Source organism: Betta splendens, chromosome 6 (genome assembly GCF_900634795.4).
Source record: "Betta splendens chromosome 6, fBetSpl5.4, whole genome shotgun sequence".
NCBI lineage: Eukaryota > Metazoa > Chordata > Actinopteri > Anabantiformes > Osphronemidae > Betta > Betta splendens.
This window is the reverse complement of record NC_040886.2, coordinates 3,867,097-3,895,010: the sequence shown is the minus strand read 5'-3', so window position 1 is coordinate 3,895,010 and position 27,914 is coordinate 3,867,097. Positions and strand designations below refer to the sequence as shown.

At 44.0% G+C, this 27,914-nt stretch overlaps 1 protein-coding gene across 1 annotated transcript; it reads left to right on the top strand.

Annotated features, from left to right (window-relative positions):
• Positions 1–343: 343 nt before the first annotated feature.
• Positions 344–27,073, top strand: jph3b (junctophilin 3b). Its single transcript, XM_029154022.3, has 6 exons — positions 344–2,052; positions 11,171–11,657; positions 12,887–13,252; positions 21,039–21,163; positions 21,783–22,753; positions 26,005–27,073. Exons 1-6 carry the CDS (start codon positions 1,671–1,673, stop codon positions 26,083–26,085), a joined length of 2,412 nt encoding a protein of 803 aa, XP_029009855.1. The 5' UTR covers positions 344–1,670; the 3' UTR covers positions 26,086–27,073.
• The last annotated feature ends 841 nt before the right edge of the window (positions 27,074–27,914 follow it).

Genomic DNA, 27,914 nt, shown 5'->3' with positions numbered 1-27,914 from the left:
GAGAAGAAGTATATTGCTTTTAGCAAATGAAACTAAAGAAGGTGAAATAGATGTACAAGCAGATGTTTTGTTATAGTGTGTGTAAACCACTGAGCTTAGAGATCACACAAGACAGAGAGCCTGCAGACATGAGTGTGAATCAGTTGAATCATCTGTAGTTTCAGTCAGGCCTGGTGCAAAGAGACAGGAGCTACAGGTGAGCAATGAAGCGAGCGCCAGGTCTCTACTCAGAGTGTGTGTCTCTTTAAGAGCTGGCGTGTGCTACTGAGCAGGAGGAGAGGGGTTGGTTGACTGCATTGGAACAGTCCTCTCTAATGAGCAGATTTTCTCAGTGAGTGAGTGAGTGAGAGAAAGAGAGAGAGCGCGATACACAGACATCCAGCCAGAGGAGGAGAGATTCTAAGAGCAGTGAGGCAGGCTGTGCGTCAGCCGGCGCTCCATAGGGAAACATGGAGACGAGCAGGAGATGCTGAAAAGGACAGAAGACACCATCACAGCATCCTATAGATGGATGTTTGATCAAGCGGGTAACCTGCAGGCAACCCACGCAGAGGATAAACCACTTATGGACGCAGTGGATTAAAGACCTACGGACAGACTGCGAGGAAGAGGGGGATACAGAGGAGGAGAAATTAATTAATTCACTTGTTTATTGCCGCTGCGTGTGCGCATTTCCTGTCAGAAAGCGTGTGTGCGCGTGTGTGTTCTTGCGGAGTGTGTGCGTGCACAAGGCAGGAGACTGCATTGCTGCTCTCCAGCACCACAGGACGGAGAGAGAAGCGGCCGAGCAGATTAGCCTTTATGTGATTCCTTCTCCCGTCTCTGCTCATCTCTGCGTGCGTGTCTTCATTTCCTGTGCGATCACACAAGGATCCGCGTGTGACTGAAGGATGAGTGTAGAAAGTTGAAGATAAACCTGAAGTGAGCCACAGATTCAGGGTCTGACTCGAAATGATCTTGTGTTCGTCTGATCATGAGGACATAAAGAAAAAACTATTTCTCAGGAGGTGAGTCTTTTTTTTTCACCACTGGGGCCCAGCGCTGGTTGGGGTGGCTTCTATACTGGAAGCTTGGAGGCTTGAAGGGCTGCCACCAAGGAGACTGCTCGCCTCTATACCCCAGAGAGGTGGAGGCATCATCAGGTAGGAGGCAGCGGAACAAGTGGGCCCGAGTATAAAGCAGGAGAGAAGTAGGAGGAAGAGCTGCTGCGTTTGCGTCGTAGAACGTGTAGGAGCTGCCTGATGGTTTCCACTCCTGCTGGCTGAGGATAATGGGAGTTGTGGGCCCACTCTTCTCCTCACTCACCTGCATCTGCCACAGAGAATCGGGGAACTGCCAGTGGAGGCTACAAGGAGCCCACCAGGAGGATGGTGTGAACCAGCTCACACGACCCTTTCCCACCACACCGGGAGACCCCTGACACCCTGTGAGGGGCCACACTTGGTGCTCACCTTGTTCCTCTTTTCTCCTCGCCAGCTGAGAGCAGAGGGTGGCGGTTTTTGCTTTGTGTGGGAGTTATCTCCCTCTCCCTCCCACTCTCTCCAACCTCCAAACTCAGCTCAATGGATTGGTTCTAGCAGCAACCTGTCCTTTTTTTCCTTTCCTTTTCTTTTTCTTTTGTTTCTGTTTTTGTCGAGGCTTCAGGGGAATTGCCGAGACCTGTTTCATGCATGTCCACTGGCGGCAGGTTCAACTTTGATGATGGGGGGTCATACTGCGGAGGGTGGGAGGAGGGCAAGGCACACGGCCATGGGATCTGCACGGGGCCCAAGGGCCAGGGCGAGTACTGCGGGTCCTGGGCCCACGGCTTCGAGCTGCTGGGCGTCTACACGTGGCCCAGTGGGAACACCTACCAGGGTACCTGGGCTCAGGGCAAGAGACACGGTGTGGGTGTGGAGAATAAAGGCCGCTGGGTGTATAAGGGCGAGTGGACGCACGGCTTTAAGGGACGCTACGGTCTACGGGAGAGCACGGGGACGAGCGGGAAGTACGAGGGGACGTGGACCAACGGACTGCAAGATGGATATGGAACAGAAACATACTCCGATGGAGGTATGGGGAGAAGGAACGATGCTTTGGGGGTGTTTTAGGGGTTGGTGTGAGGGTGTGTGACAAAGGCCACATGAGGATGTGTGAACCAAACAGTGTCGAGTAAAACATAAGAGTGATTGACAGCCGTGACTGGATAATGAGCGACAGGGTGATGACAGATGCAGATGTACAGTAGAAAGACACAGATTCATGCAACGGCAGGAAGTTGAACAAGGACCAAGTTTGAAAACGTTCCTAATCTAAAGTCTGTCTTTTGTTTTTCATTTCCCCTTTACACCATTTGCTCTTATTGCAGTTGCATAAGGACACACTCTGCGTTTGCCCATCTTCAATATAGGCCACGCAGTCTTAAGGGATGAGTGAAAGGGTAGAGGGACGCAGGAGGACAGCAGGACCCATGTAATGCCTAGTTAGGAAGTAAAGTCTGACTTCATGACAACGTGTCCTGACTGTGGTATTTAACTACTCTTGTGAACTGTAAGTTAATTTACAACTACTTTTGGAAATGAGACGCCGGTCATAAGCGACTGTGTCATCACAGCACGCTACGTTACACTATATTATATTCACCAGTTCATGGGTACCATGAACTGTTTTACTTCATTATTATGCCAGTACAACCACTGCGGAGACCTTTCACTTACAACAGCACACATGGTGCTAGAGGAGTCGATTACGTTGAATCAAAAGGCATCATCGTGAGGGCTCTATGCATATGTGTTTATTAAACTTCATATTCAGACTCACTACAGTAGTGGATCAAGTCACAGACTGACTGGCCTTTGATGGAAATGATCAAGAACATGTAGTTGTAGCTTTTTTGTAAGGACATTATGATTAGCACCTGAGGATTAAGCAGTGACCAGCATGTGTGCAGGTCTTATTTTTACAATTCATGATTAATCATACTTATTTTATACACATCAGAATATTTTGTTTGATATCAGTGACCTCTGATGTAAACAGCCATGATTTCAGTCTCACACAAACATAATGACAGTCTACATGTGAGCAGCAGGGCTGACGGTAGCAAAAATGCTGAAACCTTGTTACATAACTCTACAACCAGCTAGTCTGGAACACACGCACACACACACACACACACACACACACACACACACACACACACACACACACACACACACACACACACACACACACACACACACACACATGAAATCTCCAGACCAGACTGGTTTGTGGGATTGAATCAGGACAGAGAGGATGAAGCCGGCTTGACAGATAAACGGACAGATGGAACTGAGGAACGAGCGTATGAGCTCAGAGATCAATCGATTTGGAAAAGGCTATGGTGAATGGATAATGATAATGATTTTTTAATCAGGAGATGAAGGCGGTCATTGAATAAAGACATTTGTGATATGGGCACAGCAGCTCTGTGGAGCATTTGAACCCACATCCTGTAAGCGCAGCACAGACATCGGCCTAGTTCTAAGTGTTTATCCAGCGCCAACAGTACACAGTGTCCTTATTATAACGACATTTGTCCTTTGTGAGGTGTTCTCAATCTGGAACGCGACAACATCAGATAATAGAAAGTAACGTTCAAATATTACATTGTCTTCATGAACGCAGCACCAGGGGCCCAGCATGTGTCTTTTTGGTGATTTGAACACAACACGTTTTCATCCCTGGGCTAATTCTGTCTGTTTTTCCCACCGAGTAAGTTGCATTCTGTGCACTTCAAAGGGTGTTGGTTAACATGATCCAGAGCTCCAGAGAAAAGCTTGTGTAAAACCCTCGGGGAAATGAACTTGCTGCATAGCAATAGGGTCTCACAGGGCCTCACACACAAAAGAAGTCAAACTAAAATACAAGTGGCACAGTTTGTAAGGAATACAAACACCAAGGTGGCTTCCAAACAGCTAAATGGAACCATGAAGCAAAATAGGAAACATCTGTCTTACCCACAGTGAACATTTGCTTCAGAAACATTTATTCAGAAGATCGCTATGTATATTTAAAACTAGAGTTAACGTTTCAGTTTAGGTCTTATCCTGCTAAAAGGGATTTTAGCCTCAAGATGTCTAAACATCCTTTCTGAGTGACTCCTACTATTCTAAGCAGTGTGACAATTACATATATTTAACTGATTTGACTTGATTTACTGATTACTTGAGTTATTGTAGCAGCAGAAATACTGCATAATAACAATGGACAAAGCATTCCAGAGTGTAGCAGAGGCAGCAGAGCACTAGGTAGAGCAGAGTCGATTAAGTTCAGTATTGTAGCTTTGACTGTATAAATGTGTGCGTGTGTGTGTGTGTCTGTGTGTGTGTGTGCGCAAGAGTGTGTGTGCATGTGTGTGCGTGTGTGTGTGTGTGTGTGTGTGTGTGTGTGTGTATAGAATTTACCAAGAAGAACCAATCAAAGCAACTGTAGATTTTGGCCAGACAACTTTCTCTCTTTGCAGTTTATTGAGTAAAATACTACCTTTTCAACCACACCTGGTTTCATGCCAGCCCAAACATTATACTGAAGATGTTTTTACTTCAATGGCACAGAAACCCCCCCACCACATTTTCTTTGAGGCCGCTTTCTGGCCTCACTATTCTATCGTGAAACGTCTTGACGTTTGTCCCAATTTCATCAAAATTAAATTCAGACTTAAACAAAATGTTTCCTCAACCTGGACTAAATATAAAGAGATTAACTTTTAATTATGTTTCAGTTTAATGGATTGAGCGTTTACCACCAGCCGACGTGTTCTTCCTAGGCAGTAACTGCCATCACATAATAAACTTCACTTATCAAATGAAAGTGGTGTTATTGGTTCAAGTAGCTTGAATTGGAACCTGCCGTGAAGAGGACACAGCCCTGTGAAATGGCTGAGCACAGGCTCCTGTCAGATTGAAACTGACAGTCTACCTATGCAACCTCAGGGCTCTGTCGTGTCCAAAGACTCGTGAGCCGAAAACAATGCTGCCTACATACTTTTGGAACACAATGTGCGCTTCAGAGCCGGGCTCCAAAGTGACTACGAGCCCCACTCTGCCCTGCGAGTACGGCCTGATGTCATATTTCTAGGAAAAGCTCCTCCTCTTATCTTATCGCTTGGCTTTTTTTTGTTTCTCTCCTACGTTTGCCATCATCTCTCCTCTCCCACCTCTCTCATCTCTCCCTCGCTCCGCCGCATGTCCACAGAGCTGCTCTATACAGTGGGGGTTTCTATGGCAACGCTCGCCGACATGCAGCGGGTCAGCAGAGTCACGAGGGACTCAGTGTTCCTGCTTGCTATTGGCCGCCCGGCTGGCTCTGACAGGCTCTGATTGGCTGACTTGCCTTCCGGGCTAATGGTATTTACTGAGATGAAGAGCTAAGCTGAGTGATTACCAAGCACACGCAGAGAGAAAGAGAGAGCGAGAAACATGAAAAGAGAGTGAAGTAATCATTTTAGTGAGAAACAAAAAAAAAAGTGAGTCACAAAGGGAGAGGCAGAGATTACAACTGTCACCGTGTACAACAGCAAAAGATTACAGCAGTCGCGGTTGTTTTGTCTGACTAGCTAATGCGCCACACGCACCGTCAAACACACAGGAAGTGACTTGAATATATTTCGTTCCAGCCTGTGTCGTGGCAGAATGTTAGAACGACAAGGAACACTGATGTGTATCAGACGAGGAACTTCCAGTTACAGACGCTCAGTACACGAAGCCCGTGACAGCTCCTGGAACGTCGCCCCTGTCCTCCAGCTGTTGGCACGTGCGCCACAACGTTGTAATTGTCGTACATTAGCATATTTCGCCTGTTTGCTGAGGGCTGCTATCAGTGCAGTAATTATGCCAGTGTTGACCGCGTTACGTAAGCTGACATAATAAATTCACTTCTGTTTAAATATACCCAGCAACTGCATAACTGATCGTCTACATCCAAACGGGATAAGCCCCTCTTACTTTGAAAAAAAAAAAAAAAAAAGTGAGAAACCAAATTACGTCAAAAGCTTTTTTTGGTTGGTCTGTATTGAGAGAATATCTTTGCAGCCTGTTGGAGTGTGTAGGAGGAAGCTTCAGCTTAAAGTGCCACTCAGTTCTATAATTCTCCAACTAAGACGTGTTTCAGCTGTCAGCTGTGCATGTGCTTGGTTAATGTTTCCAGCAGGTAGAACTGACGACCAGTAGATTCTCAGGTGTTTAATGAATTAATCCACATATCTACGTTTTTTTTACTTAGTGGTGACTTTCAAGACAAAATGAATCCAGTGGGTCAGGTATTAAAGTATCAGTGCTTACAGTATGTTAGCACATAGTATTAGCCCCAGTGAGCTCTGGCATTAGCCAGGGCTGATGGCGTTAGTGTGTAGTCCAGTTCTGGCTTGGCTTGATCTTGGTCAACTGCACGAAAGCTACTTCTCCTTAGCGCCTGCTTGGGTCCAAACCCTATTATACAGTTTACCTTAAATATATTTTCCTTTTATGTGGGTTTTGACTTGAACTTGACATAAACACTCTGGCAGTAACACTAACATGGGTAGTAACAGCATCCTAGTTTGACTCTATTATAGTATATTCTTTGATGGTGCTGTCAAATATGGAACCATATTACTAAATCAGCTGGGTAGAGAGCAGTGTGATATATGGAGTCATCCTTTACTGAGTAGCTTCTGTTTGCAAAATTAGAATGCACAGTGCTGCTGCTGTAGCTCAATGCTGAGTAATTCCTGTATTGTGTTTCAGATGATCCTGTTAAGCCTGGTATGTGCAGAAGTGGGATCTTACTGTAGTTTGCACAGTTGTTGTAGTCACCCTTATTGGAATCAGGAAAAGCTCATTTAATTACTTGAATGTAGTTTAGATTATGTTAATACGTGTAACAGAGCTAGCGGTCAAAAATCCAAGCACAAAGACGTAATGGTTAAAGTTGTTTGTGTTTACCACAGTGGTCAGGTTGATGTCATCGTATTTTCAAAGCTCTTTCTATAAATTGTGCAGATGAATAATCCTCAAACTGAAAGACTCTGACTGAAAAGGGGCCCAAGCAAAATCTCTTAAACTGATAACTGTCCCAGTGTGATTCATGCTGGCAGAGGTTAAGCTGTGAACAGGCCCCCTTTGGTTTCAGTGTTCGGTGATTTGACCAGTTTAGCTTTTTATATGTGCTGCGTTGAAAAGCTTGTTGCTTGTCATTTTTCAATAAAATACACAAAACATATTCATATTCATATTATTTAGGCCCCAGCCGAGGCACAGTGCGTTGCGCTCCTGTTGCCCAGGTTGCGTGTTCAATCCCCTCAGAGAGGAGTTGCATCAGGAAGGGCATCCGCTGTAAAACAAACTTACCAAATCACTCATGCGACTCATTCGCTGTGGCGACCCCTGTCGGGATAAACCCAAAAGGAGGTAGCTATTCATAATTATATTATTTCACCTAAAATTTTTGCACATTATGCAGACAAAGCTGTTAAAATAATTCAAAGCCTGTCGAAATGTGTCATTCTACTTTCCCACAATCATGGTCCAATTGTAGAGAAAAATATTCAATAGCGTCACTTGGTTTTTTTTCAGGTTAATTTCTCATATGCACATCTTCCACAACTACAACAACCCTGCTGCAGGCTTTAGCTTATGTAATGGGACTAGCTTAATGTTTAGTAAGGATTAGCATTTCTGTCTGAAATATGAAAAGTCTGAAGTCTCTTTTGGAAATCTGCCCTGCATCATTGCCTGATACAATAATAACGGCATACGTTTGGCCTGGGACTTGAGGTTTAATTTTACCATAATCACTGGTTCTTGGGGACTACTTCACCAACATTTGTTGTACTGATATCGTGAAACACATGAGTTTAGGGACAAAAAAAAAGCAAATAATATAGTTCTATTGCAAACAATTTACAGATATTGACAGATGTCTACAACTGATGCTGAGATGTAAAATGATGAAATGGACCCTATGATAATTAAATTGGGCTTCTAAACTGGATGCTGAGATGCACAGATTGGTTAAAGAGACAATTATGAATTCAGCTCGGGGGCGGTAGTGTGATCAAGCCTCTGTGTCTCAGTGATGTTTCATGTTTCCGCAGCTTTGATCTGTCTGTGTTAACTCTTTCACTGCAGTAGCCTGGCCTGAGTTACAAGCCCATATGATATGATAGCACTTGCCATTTGCTATATATATATATATATATATATATATATATATATATATATATATATTCTACATGACATGTGACAGAGAGGGATAACTTAATCTGTGCTTGGCGTTACTACAGTCTCTGAGAGGGGGTTTGGTAGATGCTCATGTGTTCTAGGGTTCACATGATATCTCTTATTTGCAATATGGTTTGAGTCTAAAAGAAAATTACAAGAAGCTGATTCTCAGGCTGTGTAGTTCAGCACCATGGAGAGCGACAGGCAAACATTGGAAAACCAGCCCAGTGCCCCACTAAATAATTAATTTACTCAGCCATTACCGATTGAGATTGTTATTCACTTCCAAGAAATCATGATAACTCACTGCTTCACACAGACTGTAGTAATTCACAGGTATCCTCAATATACCTGCAAAAAGACCTACAATAAATTCCTATCCTATCTGTAAATCCTACATTCCTGCAAAATAGTCTCAGTCTGTGTAATTATACACTGGTGGTCTGGGTTAATATATTAGACAGCTTTGTGTAGCTCAGTGTGATTCAAGAGTATCGTTTCTACCCAAGGTTAGTGTCAGTCATACAGCAGATCAATCTCTGCTACTTAAGATAATTAGCTCAACTTCACATAAATGCTGAAAACATGCCAGGCTAGCTCTGATCACCACCAGGACTAAAGCTCAGTAATAAGTGTGTTTTTTTGGTGCTGTGCTGCAGCTGCAGGTGGGTGGTGCAACATTTAAATAAAGCCTCACTAAACAGGTGCTCAACTTTGTGCTACGCTAACCTCTGAGGCTCAGCCCAATATATACTGTACACACACCAGATTTGCATTGGTTTTCCATCTCTTCTTCTGAAGCATCCTGGCTACCATTTGATGAAATGCTAATCTGGCTGCACTGGTGCGTGTGTGTTTTTTGATCTGCCTGTCATATGGTCTTACAGCTGTGCTCTGACACGATTACAAAGGTCTGGCCAGATGTGCTGGCCAGCTGTCCACAACACAAACGCTGTGTGTGGGAGGGATAAGAGACAGTGTATCATCCTAATGGCAGGAGCAGGTTCAAAAACATCAGCTCCCACTGAAATGCTTTTAAAGCGCTTTGTGTGTGCGTGTTGTGTCTGTGTGAGAGTCTTAGAATGTAAGCAGGAACGTGATTGGCTCACAGGATCAGCTTCATTCAGCTCTTCCCACTTCACTGACACTTGAGCCCACAAGGGAAATGTTTGGGTGTGTTTGCGACAGAGACAGAGAACGTGGTTGCAGTCCTTATATGGTTGTGTCGTTTGGCTGGAGCGAGTGCATTTGCTACAGAATGAATCAGAGTGCTGTTACATCAGAGGTACAGGCGGGCGGGATGGATCCGACTGGAACACACACTTCCGTTTGTGTGTGTGTGTGTGTGTGTGTGTGTGTGTGTGTGTGTGTGTGTGTGTGTGTGTGTGTGTGTGTGTGTGTGTGTGTGTGTGTGTGTGTGTGTGTGAGAGAGAGAAAGAGAGTGGGAAGAATGAAACACGCACTCAGATGCCCTACTTTTCAACAACATGGAGATGTTAGATGTTGAATATTATTACTAAGATATGAATGCATGCAGAAGCCCCCCTCCCATGTGTGCTATATTATTATTGATGTATACTATGTAATATATGAAACATTGTATCAAAGAATTCCTGGATACATGTCATAGGAGGGCAACTAGTGAACACTAACACTAATGAAGCTAAAATACCTACACAAAACACACAGCCATGAAAAAAATACATGTACATGTACAGTAAATCTGTCATTTGTGGCCAGAAAGAAAATTAGATCTTGCTTTATCAAGTGTGAATCTGTTTACACTGGTTGGTGGTTAATCAGGCTACAGTAAGTCAGCGTAGATGAGCTACTGTAATTAAAGTTTTCCTGCTGTAGGAAAACACGTGCCCCGCTCCTCCGAGTACGGAGACAGACTTTACGGTTCTTTGTTTGCAGTGAGACTTTTCACAATTTCAAACCATTGGCAAAACTGTTTAAGGACTTTCCCCCAAACACCTATTGCTGCAGTACTGTTGACCTAATTTAATTTTGTTTACCACTTCAGTTTAAAAAATCTAAAAACCTTATTAATTTTTTATTTCTAATGAATTATTCATTTCTCTGCTGCTGTTGAGTCCTTTACAATATCAGGAGGTTTTGCCTCTTGCACATTAAAAATTACTTCATTTGATTCTTTTCCTGTTCTCTGTCCTGGCTCAACAGCAGTGAAACAAATTTTCAACTGAAGTTAGGACCTCCATCGTTATCTACGCTGCGGGCTGCATAGGTCTGTTCCTTTTCCCACTAGTGTAGAACACAGTCCAATACAAACACGGGCTTCCTGAAAACTACTTCTGTCTTCATGGTGTTAGTGAAAGCTTAGCTGAAATTAGTCGGTTTTAATTGTAGTCATGTTTGACTGGTAGATAAGTTCCCTGATGCTGATAGATGATGCTTTATAAAGCTTTTTATACTTTATTGATCCATGTCAGTGCAACTAAATATGTTCACGCTTTGGAAATGTGTAATAGGTAAAAAAAGAATTCCATACAGTAACTATGACTGTAACATCTGGATATGTAGACAGATGACCAGTGCAACATTGGTTCTTTTGTTGTCAGACTTCTGTTAAGTTTATTATTGATGATGTGGACACGTTCAACTTTTTTGGATTAGCAGCTGCTGTATTTGGAGCGAATGTTAAACATCATGGTTGAGGTCAGCTGTTGTAACTGCTGCTAGCGTTTCATGTCACATGAATTTTTGATGTTGCAGATGTTCCCCTTTTACAGGTGTGTCTGTAGCTTGGCGTTTTAAACATTCCACTCATACACAGCTGTGGTTATATTAGAGGGTGGCTACAAAGGCAGCATTCCTAAAATCATAAATGATAATTATTTAACAGTGGTAACTTTTATCATGTGTGTTTTTGGTTTTTTTTTGTCTCACTTAACACTTGAACTGAATGCCTCCTTCTCTTCCTCTAGGAACATTTCAGGGCCAGTGGGTTGGTGGCATGCGTCACGGCTACGGGGTTCGTCAGAGCGTCCCGTACGGCATGGCAGCCGTCATCCGCTCCCCACTTCGCACCTCCATAAACTCCCTCCGCTCTGGTTCCGAGCACAGCAACGGTACAGCGCTGCTGGACCGAACCGGGGCGGTGGTTCCTGGTCCTCCTACCGTCCCCGGCACCCTGACCACCAGTGTCTCCATGTGCAGCACAGGCAGCAGCGGCAGTAGCCCTGCTGTGTCTCGTGGAGGTTTTGTGCTGACCGCACACAGCGAGGCTGAGTTGCTGAAGGGAAAGAGGAAAGGTGGACTCTTCAGGAGGTCCATTCTGTCGGGGCTCAAGCTGAGGAAGTCGGAGTCCAGGAGCTCTCTGGCCTCACAGAGGTCTAAACAGAGCTCGTTCAGGAGCGAGGCTGGGATGAGCACAGTGTCCTCTGCTGCATCTGATATCAACTCTACTATAAGGTGATGACAAGTATTAGTCAGTCAATCTATCTTCAGTGTAAATAGAAATCTGTAAAAAGGGCTATGGGCTCGTCTGGTTAGGCTGATGATCCTCCTTGCCCCACTCCAATTATGCTGAATGAAACATGCTTCAAGGCTATTTGATCCATGGATATCTTCCACATTTTATTGACTGATTTGATGAATGACTGAATAAGCCCAACATGCCTGATAATAACAAACAGCAGTTATGCAGACAAAGAGAACAAAGAAACGTGTGTCAAACTCGTTTACCATGAGGTAATGACTTGAAGTAGAATGCAAAGTAAACGAGGAGCGGTGACGTAATATGAGAGGGAGCTGTCCTTCATCTGAAGGATGTGGATCCAAGGCAGCACCGAGAACCTGACCTACTTAAGTGGATTGGCAAAAGTGCAAAGTGGCTTATAGGTCAAAAGTTCGGTTCACTGGTCGGCTCACCCAGTGCGTGATCCAAGGTTTCCGTGTTTGCTTTGTCCCAGTAACAGTTTGCCGTCTTCCTCTCATAGTTAAACATGTTCCAATCAGTCAAACTAGAATTTAATGAAAACAAAAGTGAAATGAAGAAGCTTGTTCGCTTGATTTGAATTAAACGACTAATTAACCGTGTACAGTTTTAAATGTTCGCTGCCTGAATCCTGGAAGGCCGGTTTGAGGCGGCCTATTTTTAAAAGCACCAATTACCAGATGCCGAGAGTCAGCAGCTCCTAACGTGTTTGTTGGCAAAGGGGCTGACAGCAGCTTATCAGGTCTGATTAATTATTGGCAAAGCTGATAGAGTCAGAAATTCCTACTGTGCATTTATTCCCTGTGTGCTGCTGTAAACATGAACAGAAACATGTCTGTAACCTTTACGATTAGGAAGCAAAGTTAATATTAATGTTAATACTTGGTGTCATTCAGTTCATGTAATACCAGTAAATTTAATCTTAAACCAGCTAAACCTTTACCAGTTTGACCAGTTACCAGTTTTGACAAGAACTGGCATTTTTTCTAGTGGCAAGAAATGTGGCTAGTAAATGAACAGTTTTGATCTCTCTTGGGGTAGATGAAGGATCTTGTGTTTCCAGTTACACAGTACACTGGTTTACAGAGAACCAGTCTTTACACTGTGCAGCCTGGGAAGTCACACACTGCTAGGCGGATAGATCTAGTCTGTGGCATTGGTGACTGAGTGCAGCCAAAGCAACATAGCTTTTCCTCTTTTCCAGTCTTGGTGATGCGGACGCAGAGCTGGCAGTCGCAGATGATGATGTGGACGCCACAGCAACGGAGACCTACTGCGGGGAGTGGAAGAACGACAAGCGGACGGGATTTGGCATCAGTCGGCGATCCGACGGGCTCCAGTACGAAGGGGAATGGCTCAGCAATAAGCGTCATGGCTACGGCTGCACCGCGTTTCCAGACGGCACGAAAGAGGAAGGGAAGTACAAGCAAAACATCTTGGTCAGCGGGAAAAGGAAGAACCTCATCCCCCTCCGGGCCAGTAAGATCAGAGAGAAGGTGGACCGAGCCGTGGAGGGAGCCCAGAAGGCCGCTGACATAGCCCGGCAGAAGGCTGAAATCGCTCTGTCTAGGTAGGAGCACCTCATTCCCGTCCACTGTGCCTCAGGCCCAGCTGGTATCTTCATCTTAAACCTGTCTTTATATGACCACCCTCCACTGAAGTCTGCAAGTGTTTGTCTCATAGACCCATAGAAAATTAGTAACCAAGTTAAGGTTGAGGAGGTGAAGTAAAATAGCGAGCAGAGGAAGAGTTGTTAGGACGCTTCTATGGTACAGTGTGCTGAACGTGGACACATTGGACTCCAAACTGAGCCAGGTTCTAGCACTGAAGCTGTGGTAGTAGCTGTTTCCTTTAGGGACCTTGACTGTAGATATGTTACCGCTGACTTCACAATAATCATGTTAAGCAGTTAAGTGCCAGTGTTTAGGCTCTTACTCATCATGCACTGGCAGAATGTTGTTGTCTTTTATATTTTAGCCCTGTATTGTTTGCTCCATTTGAGTTCCCTGAACATTTTCTTGCCTTTGCTTGATATATGATCTGTTTACTGTGTCTGAGATACTAGCCATCTGTTTATGAAGTGTTTTTTTTAATACGTTGTACCAAATAAATCAACCCACTGTAAAAGTGCAGATTATAGATCCCAGCAGACTACCCACAATCTTGACTCTATTAAATTATGTTTAGAGACGGAATGAGAGGAATGAGAGCAACAATTGGAATCAAGGGTTCTGGAGTAAAAGCATTCTCAGACAGAGTGTTGGTGACAATGACTTAGTGAATGAAGCGATCGTCTGTAAAGGGGTTAGCTTTACAACCTGATTAGCAGTTGACCTTGGGACAGATCAATGATGGTGAACACTAACATTACGGTCAATAGATGTAACTCATGTACCGCATATCTGTACACTGGGCAGAGGAGCAGAGTTTTAAATTCCGCTCATGTGTATTCTTCTACACGTGTCGAGGCTTAGGCGGCTGAGCCTGTTAAAGAGGAAAAAGAAAAAACGAGGGACTTGTGAAACGAAATGCAGAAACAAGGAGGGGTGTGAGTCTGAAGGAATAGGAGATTGAGGCATAAAATGCAAGATGAATGCACAGAGAGAGAGAGTGAGAGAGAAAGAGAGAGAGATTTCCGCATTATGCCAACAGGGTTGGCAGGCGGCCTATGAGCAGGCTGAACACACACACACACACACACACACACACACACACACACACACACACACACACACACACACACACACACACACACACACACACACACACACACACACACACACACACACGTGCACCTGGCTTTCCAGAGCTAGAGGTTCCAACATAGTCCATGCATACACAGACACTTCCAGCCATGGAAGGTTGTGCATTGTTTCATTCATGACTGGGGCAGAGTGAGTGCACGTTGTGGTCTGAGCGTCGCCTCCGGGGGCACACGAGCTGGATTGATCCTGGATTGAGCTATTTGATGCTTCTGCTCATGATAACTGTCAAATTCATGAAGAGTTGGCTCAACATCCTCCTGTACTGTTCTGACTGCTGCTTGTTTTGATAGAGTGTGTGTAGAGGAGGATACACAAGCTGAATCATGAACTATTCAATCCTATTAGTCCTAATGACAGTCTTCAGCCATTTACGGTATATTGATGACTCAGCATGTGTTTTTATGGTTCCTTGGCGTTAGCTGTGCGTCCATCATGCAGTGTTCTGGACCATGCACCACACTCATGAAATCCCTTTGCAGTCGTTCTTTGTGTTGCTCGTAACCATAACTCAACCTAACAAATCCTACACAAAGCAAGAGTTTAATTCTAGCCTATGAATAAATTGTATTTAGTCTCTCTAAGGAGGAAAAACCCTCCAGCAGAACCAAGAATAATGGGGGGGCATCTGCCTCAACCAGTTGGGGTAAGGCCGACAGACAGAAAAGAATAACAACAAGCAACATATCACAGAAGTACTTGGTAGCTTCCAGTCAACATTCATAAACTCTCACTACCATAAACACACCAGCAAGAGTTCTGTTGGGAGCATGAGGCCTTTAAGAAAGAATGGAGATAATATTTACGCTAGCTGTGTCTACAGTATGATCCAATATAGAGGTTTAATTTTACGGATTAGTGATACAGTGATAAATTGCTTTCCCTCCATCCATGATCTGGAGGGTTCCCCTGGACAAGCTGCCAGTCCATCACAGGGAGAGAGAGCCAAGCGTTCACACGAACAGTGACACCTAACAATTAGACTGCATGTCTTTGGAGAGTGGGAGGAAGCCAGTGAGAACTCACAGAAACAACTTGTAAACTCTACACAGAAAGGCACGTGGCCAACAGCAATACACAACCTGTTTCTGCTCTTTCTGTAGTCAACTAAGAGTAAATGTAACGTTGTGTCCAGCAGTTTTCCTCATCACAGACCACCATGCAGCTTTGTACTGGTAAAGCCAGTGTCTCATAAAAATGTAGTTTGATCTTAAGTAAACTGTGCATGTATGATGTGCTGATACAGTATCTACATATTGGTCAGCAAAATTGAGGGCCCCCTCTTCATTAAACCTGCATTCACGTACATGACTAAAGAAAGAAGAAGCTGTGTAGATGCTTTCAGACCTTCAAACAAACAAGTAATGACTGAATACAGTAGCTTTGTATTATAGAGTCACCTCTTCGGGAGCCTGAGGATAGAAAGACTCATATGTTCACTGACATTGTTAGAGCTTATCTCGCGTATAAAAAAGCAAAATATCTAAACTGGAGAACTGAAAAATTTAGTAAATGAACCCGTTCGAAAAGAAAATGAACTCTTTTGTTGAGTATATCAGCCAGGAAATCCTCTTTTATGCGTGGCTGAGCACTACAGTAATTCACCACCAAACACTTAAAAGATTTAGAAAGCTGTCTCGCGTTTCACACAAATAACAAAACATAAACAAGGTAGACGAGCATCAGCAGGCATAGATAAAAGCCTCGCCTCAGTAGCTTGCTAATGATTTAGTTTTAGGATCAACTCCAACCTTCTGGGAAAGTAACTATTGACCTCAAGTTAACTGTTTAACTGAATTTGTTGTTTTGCAAATGCCTGTTTATTTTGTTGTTTTTGATCTAGTGGTGGCTCAGCTGCATCAAATTTAATAGTTTAAATTCAAGTGGGCATATTGTTCTGTGTAGTTGAAGTGTAAATGAAAATACACTGGCAAGTGTAAAGAGAGTCAAACTTCAACGCATCTATGTTAAGAAGGATCAGGCTCGGGTATTTGGAGGGCAGGAGCTCATGCACAAGGGGGGCATCGGATTATTTTTGGGGAGGGACAGAGTGTCCTTGTTTAAAGTAGGCTGCCACTTTATGCATGCTTAAAGACAAACCCAGATCTCAATACAAGTGCCTCTTAGAAGGACTAAACAAGTTCAGTCCGAGCAGCTGAGAGTCTCTGCGAGGCTACACTCACAAATCCCTGCAATCCTGATTGCAGGGAGTTTACTGTCTTGGACTTTGTTGCTATGAACTCTAAGCATGTAAAGAGGTTCCTGAGTTCTTGTTTCTGTGTATGTTTGCTTGCCTTGGTTTTGTCACATTTGCTTTGTTTAACTTTGCCCATGTTAGTCATGGGTTGTTCGGCATTTAAGTGGTGCATTGGTGCAACTCATTTGCTCAGGCATTTTTGGCCTAGCTCTTGTTTATGTCTAGCCTGCCTTAGCTCTCGTTCTTGTCTAGCCTGCCTTAGCTCTCGTTCATGCCTGGCCTGACCTTAGCTCTCGTTCTTGTCTAGCCTGCCTTAACTCTTGCTCACGCCTGGCCTGCCTTAGCTTATGTTCATGTCTGGGCTGCTTTAGTTCTTGTTCACGTCTGGCCTGCCTTAGCTCTCGTTCTTGTCTAGCCTGCCTACTGTAAGCTTTCGTTCAAGCCTGGCCTGCCTTAGCTCTCGTTCTTGTCTAGCCTGCCTACTGTAAGCTCTCGTTCAAGCCTGGCCTGCCTTAGCTCTCGTTCTTGTCTAGCCTGCCTACTGTAAGCTCTCGTTCAAGCCTGGCCTGCCTTAGCTCTCGTTCAAGCCTGGCCTGCCTTAGCTTATGTTCACGTCTGGCCTGCCTTAGCTTATGTTTACGTATGGCCTGCCTTAGCTTATGTTTACGTCTGGCCTGCTTGAGCTTATGTTTACGTCTGGCCTGCTTGAGCTTATGTTTACGTCTGGCCTGCCTGAGCTCTCGTTTACGCCTTGCCAGCCTTAACTCTCGTTCACACCTGGCCTGCCTTAGCTCTCGCTTAGGCCTAGCCTATATTTATCCTTAGCCATAGTAGTTAATCTGATTTTGAGCATATCCTCCTGGTTTAGTTTGGTTTGGCCTGGGAGTTTGAGGGTCCTGCGCAGTGTCTTAGCTGTTCTTTGGACTGCACTCCTTTGGACAGAGATCTCAGATGTTTTCCTGGGATCTGCTGGCGCCACTCTCCCAGTTTCGGAGTTACAGCCCCTTTTGGCCTCTTAGTTTGCCAGAAGGCTGTTTGGCACAGGTCCAGCAAACCATCACCTACAGTACAGTAAGTTTTATTCTAGAATAACTCAACTTATGTTGTGTCAAACAGCTTTATTAGTCAGCTAATTACTTGCCACCCTATGAACAATCTATTTTAGAACTGATGGCACCCAGATACCCAGATGTATTTGTTCCTAAAGCCATCCAATTTAGACCAGTTAGATGAAACAAAAGCTTGCGTTTGTACACGGAAGCACTGCTAAATCCTGTCATCAACATAATGTCGCTCCTAACTGCACGGTTAAAGCCTGCTCCATAAACCAGCTCTCACCAGCTCTGACGTCCTGTTACACACACACTCACAGAAATATCTAACCCAGTTTTAGACAGCAGTATACCCCTGGACAGCCTTTTTTCCTGTCTGTGTGTCCCAGAACAGAACAGCAGGGTATTTCCTAATGGAACACCAGGAGAAGCCCTCAGAGGTGAAACTCAGTCACAGGATAATTGCTGCAATATGCTTTTCTTGGAGCTAAATTAAAGTTGGATAACAGGCTGTGATATTGCAAACTCTTTCAGCCTATGGCTTCTTAGTAAGTCTGACTGTAAAGTGAGCTTTTGTATTAATTAGTCTAACCATACAAGTCATACAACATCTTTAGGATGACACATAGGATCCAGGTCAAAGGTCAAGTTTGCATCCAGACCACAGCCCTATTGCTGTTCCAGATTGTCTATGTGTCTGATGTTAGACTAAATCCCCAGATTTGTGTGTGTGTTTATGAACCTAGGCTTATGAGCTCTGATTACTGTTGTCACATGTGCCGATGTAACTGATGTGGCAGCAGACTACAGTACCTGTGATCAGTTAATGTCAGATAAACACACCAGTGACTCACTGTGCTTTGTCAGCTGAGCCATTCATTGCAATCCGCTGACCTTGTTTCATGCACAAGCCTAAAGCCCAACACGCGCACGCACGCACGCACGCACGCACGCACGCACGCACGCACGCACGCAAGCACGCACGCACGCACGCACGCACTGCTTTTATGTTACAGTACTGTATATTTACTTACACTTCTCTGAAGGCTTATACCTAAATCATACTTTCCCTTCCAATAGATCTTGATGTAAGTTTATTTTAAGTCACTACTGTAAAGGTAGACTTTACTGTTGATAAAGAAATCACCTTTTACTCACCGGTTCTGGGTGGAGCCCACTTTAGGCACATAGACTCTTTTAAGGGCAAAGCACTACAAAGTGATCTAGATCAGTATTCAGTCCTCATAAAGAGATCCATATTAAAACACACACAGGCAATAATGTAAAGCTGGAAGCTTTTAGATATTCAAGTATGACTCATCTTTGTCAACAGTTTGTTCATGGAACAAAAAAATAAAATACTGGATGTGATGGAGGAGCTTGGTTCATGAGTGCTGGTCTTTTACTTTGTCTCTCTACTGACCTAATGCTTTAAATTTCAAATAGTTAATTTTCCAATGCATACATGCTATGCTGCAAATTAAAGCTGAAACAACATTTAATATTTTAACACTTTTAAAATTATCTGTTTTTAATTTTAAAAAGTTTGATTTACAATATAGCATAATGTGAGAAATAAATAATTCATAATGAAGAACTAAACCGAGCTCTTTCAGTTCTACAGTAACACATACATTGAATGTGACCAACAAATCAATAAAATACACATAATATGTTCATATTCAATGTTAGTGGCTTCAGGATATTTTCTATAAAGCCTGTGCTTTCCTGTCACAGTCATTACTGACTAGCTTCTTTAGCCTTAAAATAAAAACTTGGGTCACTGCTGTACAGTCATTATACTGTCTCTCATCTAATCAACTAATGATTCATTATATGCATTTCTCCATTACACCCTCACCTTTACCTCTGCTTTGTCACACACTCTCCTCTTTGCTTACCTTATTGTTTCCTCATTGCACTCTTGCTGTCCATTAGCAAACCTTCATTTTTTACAGTTCTTTTCTCTTAAAGCAGTTGATGCATTAAGGACCAGGTTGTTCCCAGGAAAGGCAGTCGTAGGAGAGGATGTTATGGAGGAGAGAGATATTAAAGGGGTCTAGCGTGTTGTTGAAAGTGTAATGGGGAGAGAGAGAAGTAAGAAGACCAAGTCTAGTAAATCTTTAGAATGTGAGGTTTCTGTATATGTGAGGAATAAGCGCTCTTCTCCCTCCTCACACCTCACCTCCCCCAGAGCAGCTAACAGGCACCGAGTCACACACGGTGGTGTTGCATACGCTGTGGACCAGGCAGTGCAGCGAAGGCAGAAAGTGCAGCGAGGGGCAACGAGAAACACAGAGGCACAGAGGAAAAAAATCAATAGACATCGACATGCAACACTGCATCAAGACTGTTACTGCCCAGAGAGAGGAGCGAGGAGGAGAAGGCACGGAGTGGCTATGGTGCTCGAGTGGAGGGCCCTTCGAGAGACAGAGGAAGATGGTGAAAGTAGGGTTGGAATGGAGAAGAAAAGATCTCTTTCATACAACCATAGAAGAAGAAAGAAAGGATCGTACAAGAGGCGGATGAAAGAGGGTCACAATATGAAGGAAGGGGCATTTAGGGGGAGGCAAAGAAAAAAAAATAAATGAATAAAAGAGAAATAAATGGTAGAGATAAGAAGCAGAGACTATAAACCAGTAGTTACAGAAATGAATGAAGGGCGAGACCCTATGTTGTAGTAACAAACCACAGCACCAAACAGATAAATATATACTGAATTATCTTGATGTTGTGTGTGTGTGTGTGTGTGTGTGTGTGTGTGTGTGTGTGTGTGTGTGTGTGTGTGTGTGTGTGTGTGTGTGTGTGTGTGGCCCTCTATACAGTATAATGACATTTGTCAGCCATAACACAAAGGACTTCACAGATAATTCATCCTCTCACCTAAAGGACGGTGTTGGTTGAGTGTCAGTCCTGACGCATAGCAGCACCTCTATGGCAGCTAAAGAACTGGAGCTGCTCATGGAAAGAATCCTAAACACTGTAGTTTGGCTTTGTATCCTAATGTGTCCTTACAACGCTGCACGGCCACAAGTAGCTGCAGGTAAAACCAAATAAAGGCCAAAAAAAGATGAATGGCTGTATTTTCAGCTGTTCAAAACAAATGTTACTACCCCTGTATGATTTTACCTTTACCTCAGTGTATGTATGTGTTGGATTGTTCTGCTGTTAATTCTTCTATGTGATTAAATAAAGTTTAAAAGAAACCTTTCTCATAATTTGTTAATATCAGCCTTGTTCTGCTTTCAGGCTTTATAGAATGCATTTTGGGCGTCATAGTGTGTGAATCTGTTTTTGTGTTTTTTTAATTTCTCATTCTGCTGTTTTCTGCCTTGTGTGTGTCAGGACGGCTCATGCGCAGGGTAAAGCAGAGGCGGCGGTAGGAGCAGCTCAGAAGGCCCAGGAGGAGAGTCGCATGGCCAGGGTCACTGCCAAGCAGTTCTCCCCGTCCTTCCAGCACCCAGGAAACGGTGAGCTCGCTCACACACACACACACACACACACACACACACACACACACACACACACACACACACACACACACACACACACACACATGTTTTTTGACCTGTATAACTGAAGAAACTGATGAAAGTATAGCATTCCCACCTGAAGAACCTTTGTTACTTCTGTGCCTCCTCCTACTTCCTCCCTGCACCACGCTTTGTTCAGCAAATGAACACATGAAGTGCTCAACACATTTATTACCATGACACTGTTTTTATTATTATTTATTGCCCCATCTTTGGCCTGATTGATGGCTGGGATAGGCTCCAGCCTGCCTGACTTTCTGTATAAAGTCGAAGCGGTGGAGAGTGAGTGAGTTGTCTGTCTCAGCGAGGGCAAAACTGTTACAATAACACATAGATAAATGAAAATTAAACATGAGCAAACATTTTAGTGTTTTACAGTCGTATTATAAACGTGGTACAACTGTGTTGCTGAAAAAACAACTCATTTCCACACACGTACTGTGATTTTCTTACTTCATATTTTTACTCTACTGATCTTGTTAAGCTGTGGAAAGTCATGGCTGAAATGCCCCTCAGAGTTCTGTAGCAGAGTCTAATGCCCTGTTTTATGATACAGGTATGGAGGTGCAGCGCCCCAAGCGTCAGGTGTCCAGCGAAGTAGAGGGGGAGGGTCTGTCGAGTAGCGCCGGCACGGCTGACAGCCCCGACCTCTACGGGAAGAGTGCAGCCTCTGATGACCCCTCCAATGATGCGGCCACCCCTGACCTCAGCCCCCCTTCTTCCTCACCTCCTCACACCCCGCCGCCTCCCGCCCGCCCGACCCAGCGCAGCAAGAGCGCCCGCTTCCACCGGCAGACGGCTGTTGATCATGGAGACAGAGGAAAAGAGGGAGGTGAAAAGAGTGAGAAGAGTGGGGGAGGAGGCCTAACTGAAATCCAAGTGTTGATGGAGGGAGGCGGTGGTGGAGGTGACGCTGGAGGAGGAGGGAAAGGGGACTATCCACGGGCTAACAGCTGGAGTGAGGACAAGAGGAGAGGGATGCTGTCAAAATCAGGAGGTGGGGTCAGCGGACGTGGGGCCGGTCGGACCAACGGACACAAACACAGCGCATCCAATCACAAGTCACGGGAGCATGGGTCGTCCAATCATAGACAGGCCAGAGGGGACAGGTGGACAGAGTCATCCTCGTCTGCTTCTTGGACATCTGGACACAGAGGCGTGCACGGCAGGGGAGGCCGACTGCTGGAGCAGGACGAGGAGAAGATTAGCAACTATGAAATGGAGATGAAACCTTTACAGCCCAGAGACTCCACTACCCATAAGCCCCATGGGCACGGGGACGAGAGGCATGGTCACGGGCACGGAGAGGGGCGTTCACACACCGTTCAGCGACAGAGACATAAGAACCGCGATGCAAGGGAGGGGAAAGATGGGGGGAAGGATTCGGGGCACAAGCTGGACAGAGCAGGGGAGAAGATGGACTCACGGCCCCTACGCAGAGATCTCACCCTGTCCCCTCCTCTGAGGTCCTCCCCCATCGTACCTGAGCAGCAGGAGCACACCCTCATGCAGAGTAAAAGCAACTCGGTAAGAGTCCCCAAGTGACACAGCAAAACTGGGTGTAAAAATAGTGACGGCAGGAGCTCAGTACCTTCATCACCATCCCTACATCAGACCAACACTCCAGTACAGGCATATATCTGTCAAATTAAAAATGATTTTTGAACATGTGTTAGAATCTGTAAAATATCAAGAAACACAAAACTTTCAAACATTTTTACATTTAACATTTATTTAAAAAATAAGAAAGGAATAAATAGTTTGAATGTGCTGTTTTTGGGTTTGGGGTGAATCAAAAGCCAGATAAACGTCTGCTTCGCTGAAGTGACCTCAAGACCCTGAACACACACCCAACACACTTTGGAAGCTGCAGGGGCCAGTTCAGCTGAAGGAACATTAGTAGTCGTCCTGATACTGTAGTAATGTCAGAATGACTCTCGATGCACTACGTGCCAAGGTTCAGGCTCACCGAAACGAAAGCAGCCACAGATCAAGCATCTGTTGCTCTTTGCTAGTTTGAAGCCACTGGACAGCAGCCGTACGCCGCCTTTGTCATATCTGCCATGTCACCGCCACACATTGATTTCACTAAAAGGATTTGTTGCCCACTGTCATGAGGATACATCCCATCCCCCATGACATAACACAATGTTATCCCACATATTAAGATAATCCCAGGGGGATCGGCACAAGGTTTAACCTTGTGAAATAAAGGAAGATTTTTGAACTATGAGCAAGCAGGGATTACGTCTTTATAATGTCATTTTTTGGCTACATCTTGACTCAGGCCCCAAACGCACTAATCCTGGATGACAGCACGGTCGCAACATTAGCTAATGAAGATAAGAGGGAGTCAAAAACATCACAATGTACAGCATATTAGGAATATTAGCATATTATGCTCTCACTATTTATGTGTGAGCTGAATACAGTTCTACAGCTCACTGTCAAACTCTGTCTGAAAAAGTGTGATGGCTCTAGCACAGTGTGTTAGTCAGTCATTTATTAGTTAGTGGCTGCAGCTACCTGCTACTTAGAAACATGATGACACAAACACACACAAATACACAGGCAGAGAAAGAACCCTCTCTACACCTTAGTAACAGCACACTGACAAACTAGCCCCTTCCTCACAGACGGCCCCCTATTGGTTAACCAGCGCTCTGTTGCTAGGGAACAGCTTATGCCTTGCTCCAACGACGGCCAATCGGTGGGTGTGTGTCAGTGACTGGGGGGTTGGCTGGTGTGTGTGTGTGTGTGTGTGTGTGTGTGTGTGTGTGTGTGTGTGTGTGTGTGTGTGTGTGTGTGTGTGTGTGTGTGTGCTGCATAGAAGCAAGGGAGTTTAGTCTGAGACAGGTTCATAGCATACACAGATACGCCATGGGAACATTGGGACTGCTCCGACACACACGCCACTTCTGGCATCATCAAACTTGATGTTTGTGTAAAACATGAGTTTTACATAAATATGTGTCACAAGTCGAGTGAGCTATTTGTGGCCTGCATTAAAATGACGAAGGCTACATAAAAAGACAACATGCAGACACTAATGCACTTGTTTTATAATGTCCCATTTCAGAGGAGTATGTTTCAATTAACATGTTTTCGTGGCCAATTTAATTAAACTAAATTGTGAATGATGCTCTTTTGCCACTAATGAAATAATAAGACTGAAAATAATCTAATTATATAGTAATAAACCAACCGCTTTCCGAAAGTGGAGGCTGCAGTGTAAAACCTCTGCTGAAAATAAGATCAACTCAGGAACTGTAACATCTAAAAAGACTGATTTTTAAATAAGACATGTGACGAGTGGATTGAATCCACCTGCTGTCCAGTAATCACTATGACACAGATCTGTGATAAGCCTATCACTGGGTTGATCAGCAGGAACCTCGTTAGCAGCCACTCACTCAGATTCATTGCCAGAAGCACTGCCATGAAGCAGCTATGTAGACTTCACTCAGGTCCTTTTGAAACTCAAACATAGCTTAGGTTCAAATATGGGTTAAATTAGATGTGCTGTATGGGGGTCACAGGTGGTCAGAACCACTGACTTTTGTCCACATGACTCAATCTGTCAGCAAGCATCTGCTGAAGTGTCATTGATAAGACAGTGACTCCCCTCCAGCTTTTGGCTGTTGCTCTGTAGCCAAACTTGACCTCTGACCTCACTCTGTCAGAAAAGGTGGACCTCCCTATGAGATCAACGCAGGATTTTGTTATTTATGTTAAGCTGCTCCGTCATCACTGCACGTGTTATGGCATGTTTTTTAGTTTGTGCCCTTTTTGCAGGCTGCGGTAGGAGTTTGACTTTTTAGTCCCATTTTATGATGCATATTTACAGTGGTGGACCCTTTTATCCAGAAACAAATGCTAGTAAGGTTCAAAGCTCCCACGTCTCAATGCCAAATTCAAAGAAGGATTTAATATTACAAATACAATTCTTTTTCTAAATTCAAAATGTCTGAATGCTTTTGATGCCATGTCTGACCCAGATTTATTAAAAACAGCAGCATTGTACAGATATCCATCCATCCATCTTCTCCCGCTTATTCCTGTAGTGGAAACATGGAGCCCATTGTACAGATATTCACATCAGAAAATTCATAAAAGACTATAACTCACTCACTCACTCACTCACTCACTCACTCACTCACTCACTCACTCACTCACTCACTCACTCACTCACTCACATTTTTATTATTTTTTCTTGATACGTTTGGAATCTTTCTCCAATAGTGCATTTCATAATCACAACTACCTTTTGCTGGAGCAAAGTGGGCCGCTGCCAACTGTAGCTTATATAAATAAATATAGGTTGGTGTCCTCATGACATGTCATAGTGATATAAGGATTATATAACAGTATATAAGGAGTATGTCATGAACAGCACTGCCCCAGCCTTACTGTTGCCATAGTATTACAGTAATCTGTGCAGAAGTCATGTGACATAACAGTAGTGGGTAAGTGAGACTCGCTCACTAAGTAACGTTTAACCACTGTAACATTATCAGCATAACATGATCTCAACAACAATTTAAAAGACTGTTCATATGACGTGTGTTAAAAATGTGTTTTTCCATTTACACTGCAGTAATACAAATCTAGGTTGAGACCCTTTCATGCTTTGTTTACAAGGTATAAACTATTTTTCTATTATTTTGGGGAGTTCACTTGAATGTATCAGATGTACTACATGCGTGAAAACAGCTTTGTGTGTGTGTCTCCATATTATTGACACATTCCCTTTCTCTCTCTCTCTCTCTCCCACGCAGGCCTACAGCGCTGTCCTGGTTGTCATGGTGATTTTGCTCAACATCGGAGTGGCTATTTTGTTTATTCACTTTTTTATTTAAAGACAGCACTGCTTTCAGAGTCAGCCTATCTATGCTACAACAACTATACATTCATATGAGTATTATAATAAATCTTCTGCCCCCTACGTATTCCTGGTGAGATTACTGCAATCTGCAACTGACTGAAGGACTGGGCCGAGCGGGACGACGCTGCCAGTCTGGCCAAAGGTGGACAATAAGCTCAGCTCGAGTTCAGTCGACACGGAGGAAATGCAGAAGTGCAAAGCCTGGAAGAAGATGGAAAAGGGGTGAACCGGTCCAGGTAGCTGGACTACAGGGAGACATCATAGTCCAGAATCTGGACTCAAGAGAGCTTCACTCATTCACATATAAACTGGATTGGGCTGAACCAGTGGGACTCTCAGGCCACGAGAGAGGCAGCTGGCATTACAGCTAAGATGTCTGCTTCCACGAGCTGCAGACAGGACTGACAGGACAGACGTTTTCATCGTCAAACCATAGTTTTCAACAGATTTGTAACTTCTAATTTATTTATTAACATGTTCTCTCATGTACAGTATGCTGATGGCTTTATTCTTTACTTTGAAACCCCCCCACACCTCTCTATAGAGCTCTTGCCTTTTGGTTCCTCCAGCTGCTTATCAGTTGTTACTGATGGTCCAAGGCCTGCCACAGTGTGTGTATGTGCTGCTGGAGCTGATAGGTGTGTGATGCCATGCTTGATGGCTGCCTGTCCACACACACATTCATTCTTGTGCTCTGGCTTTAACATTAGCCTCTTCTAATTATTCATCTTGTGTGGGGAGTGCTAAAGGTTACTTGTGTTTTTTGTGCATGTGTGTGTGTTAGTCACAGGGTTCTATGTTTTTCCCATTGTGTGTGTGTGTGTGTGTGTGTGTGTGTGTGTGTGTGTGTGTGTGTGTGTGTGTTTGTGTGTGTGTGTGTGTGTGTGTGTGTGTGTGTGTGTGTGTGTGTGTGTGTGTGTGTAGGGGGAGACTGATAACTCTCTGGCCTTTCATGCTGTTAGTGAACTTTACAAGCGCATTTCATGAGGACACGGACGCTTCTCGACCACATCTAGCCTACTAGCATCAGCTGACAGCTGTGCTCTCTCCGTCTCTCCCTCCTACTCTCTCCCACCTCCACACAAACTGAAAGGATGGAGCTTTCCTCCGAGTTGGTTGTAGTTCAAGACAGACCGTTCTGTGCCTACTCCACTGCTGGCAGTAGTATTTAGAGCAAATATGGCCTTCAGTGTGTATACTGTACCACCATGTACCACCACTGTACCTATATATATATATATATATATATATATATATAATATATATATATATATATATATATATATATAAGCCACTTGGCTTGCGTTTGTAGCTGTAGTTGACACAAGTGCAACGATGCATGCGTACTAGATGTACTGTAATATCTGAATTCTACATTGAAGAAAGCAAAAGAGAAAATGGTGACAGGTTAAGTTTTGATAAGAGCAGCATCCAGAGACAAGCATGTTTAGCCCCAAATATTGAATCACCAGATGTTATCTACATACTGTTATTGAGCACTTATGTTAGGGAGATATTTGGAAGTAAGAGATACTCCATCCAAACTGAAATGAAGAAAATTTTAATCATTTCTTTAATTAAATTAGGTGCAGTAGGTTTGCTTTGACAGAAACCATTTACCAGGAACAAGGTCAGGATTTACTGCCTCCATCCCTGAGTTCTTACTCCACCGATCTAAGACCTTCACTGACTCAACCAGCTGCAGTTTGTCTGTTTTTGTAATCCACTGAATGCACTGGCATTTCTGTGTCTCCTAAACCCATCTGCCAGACCAGCCTCTGTGTTTGTTTGCATGTGTGCACA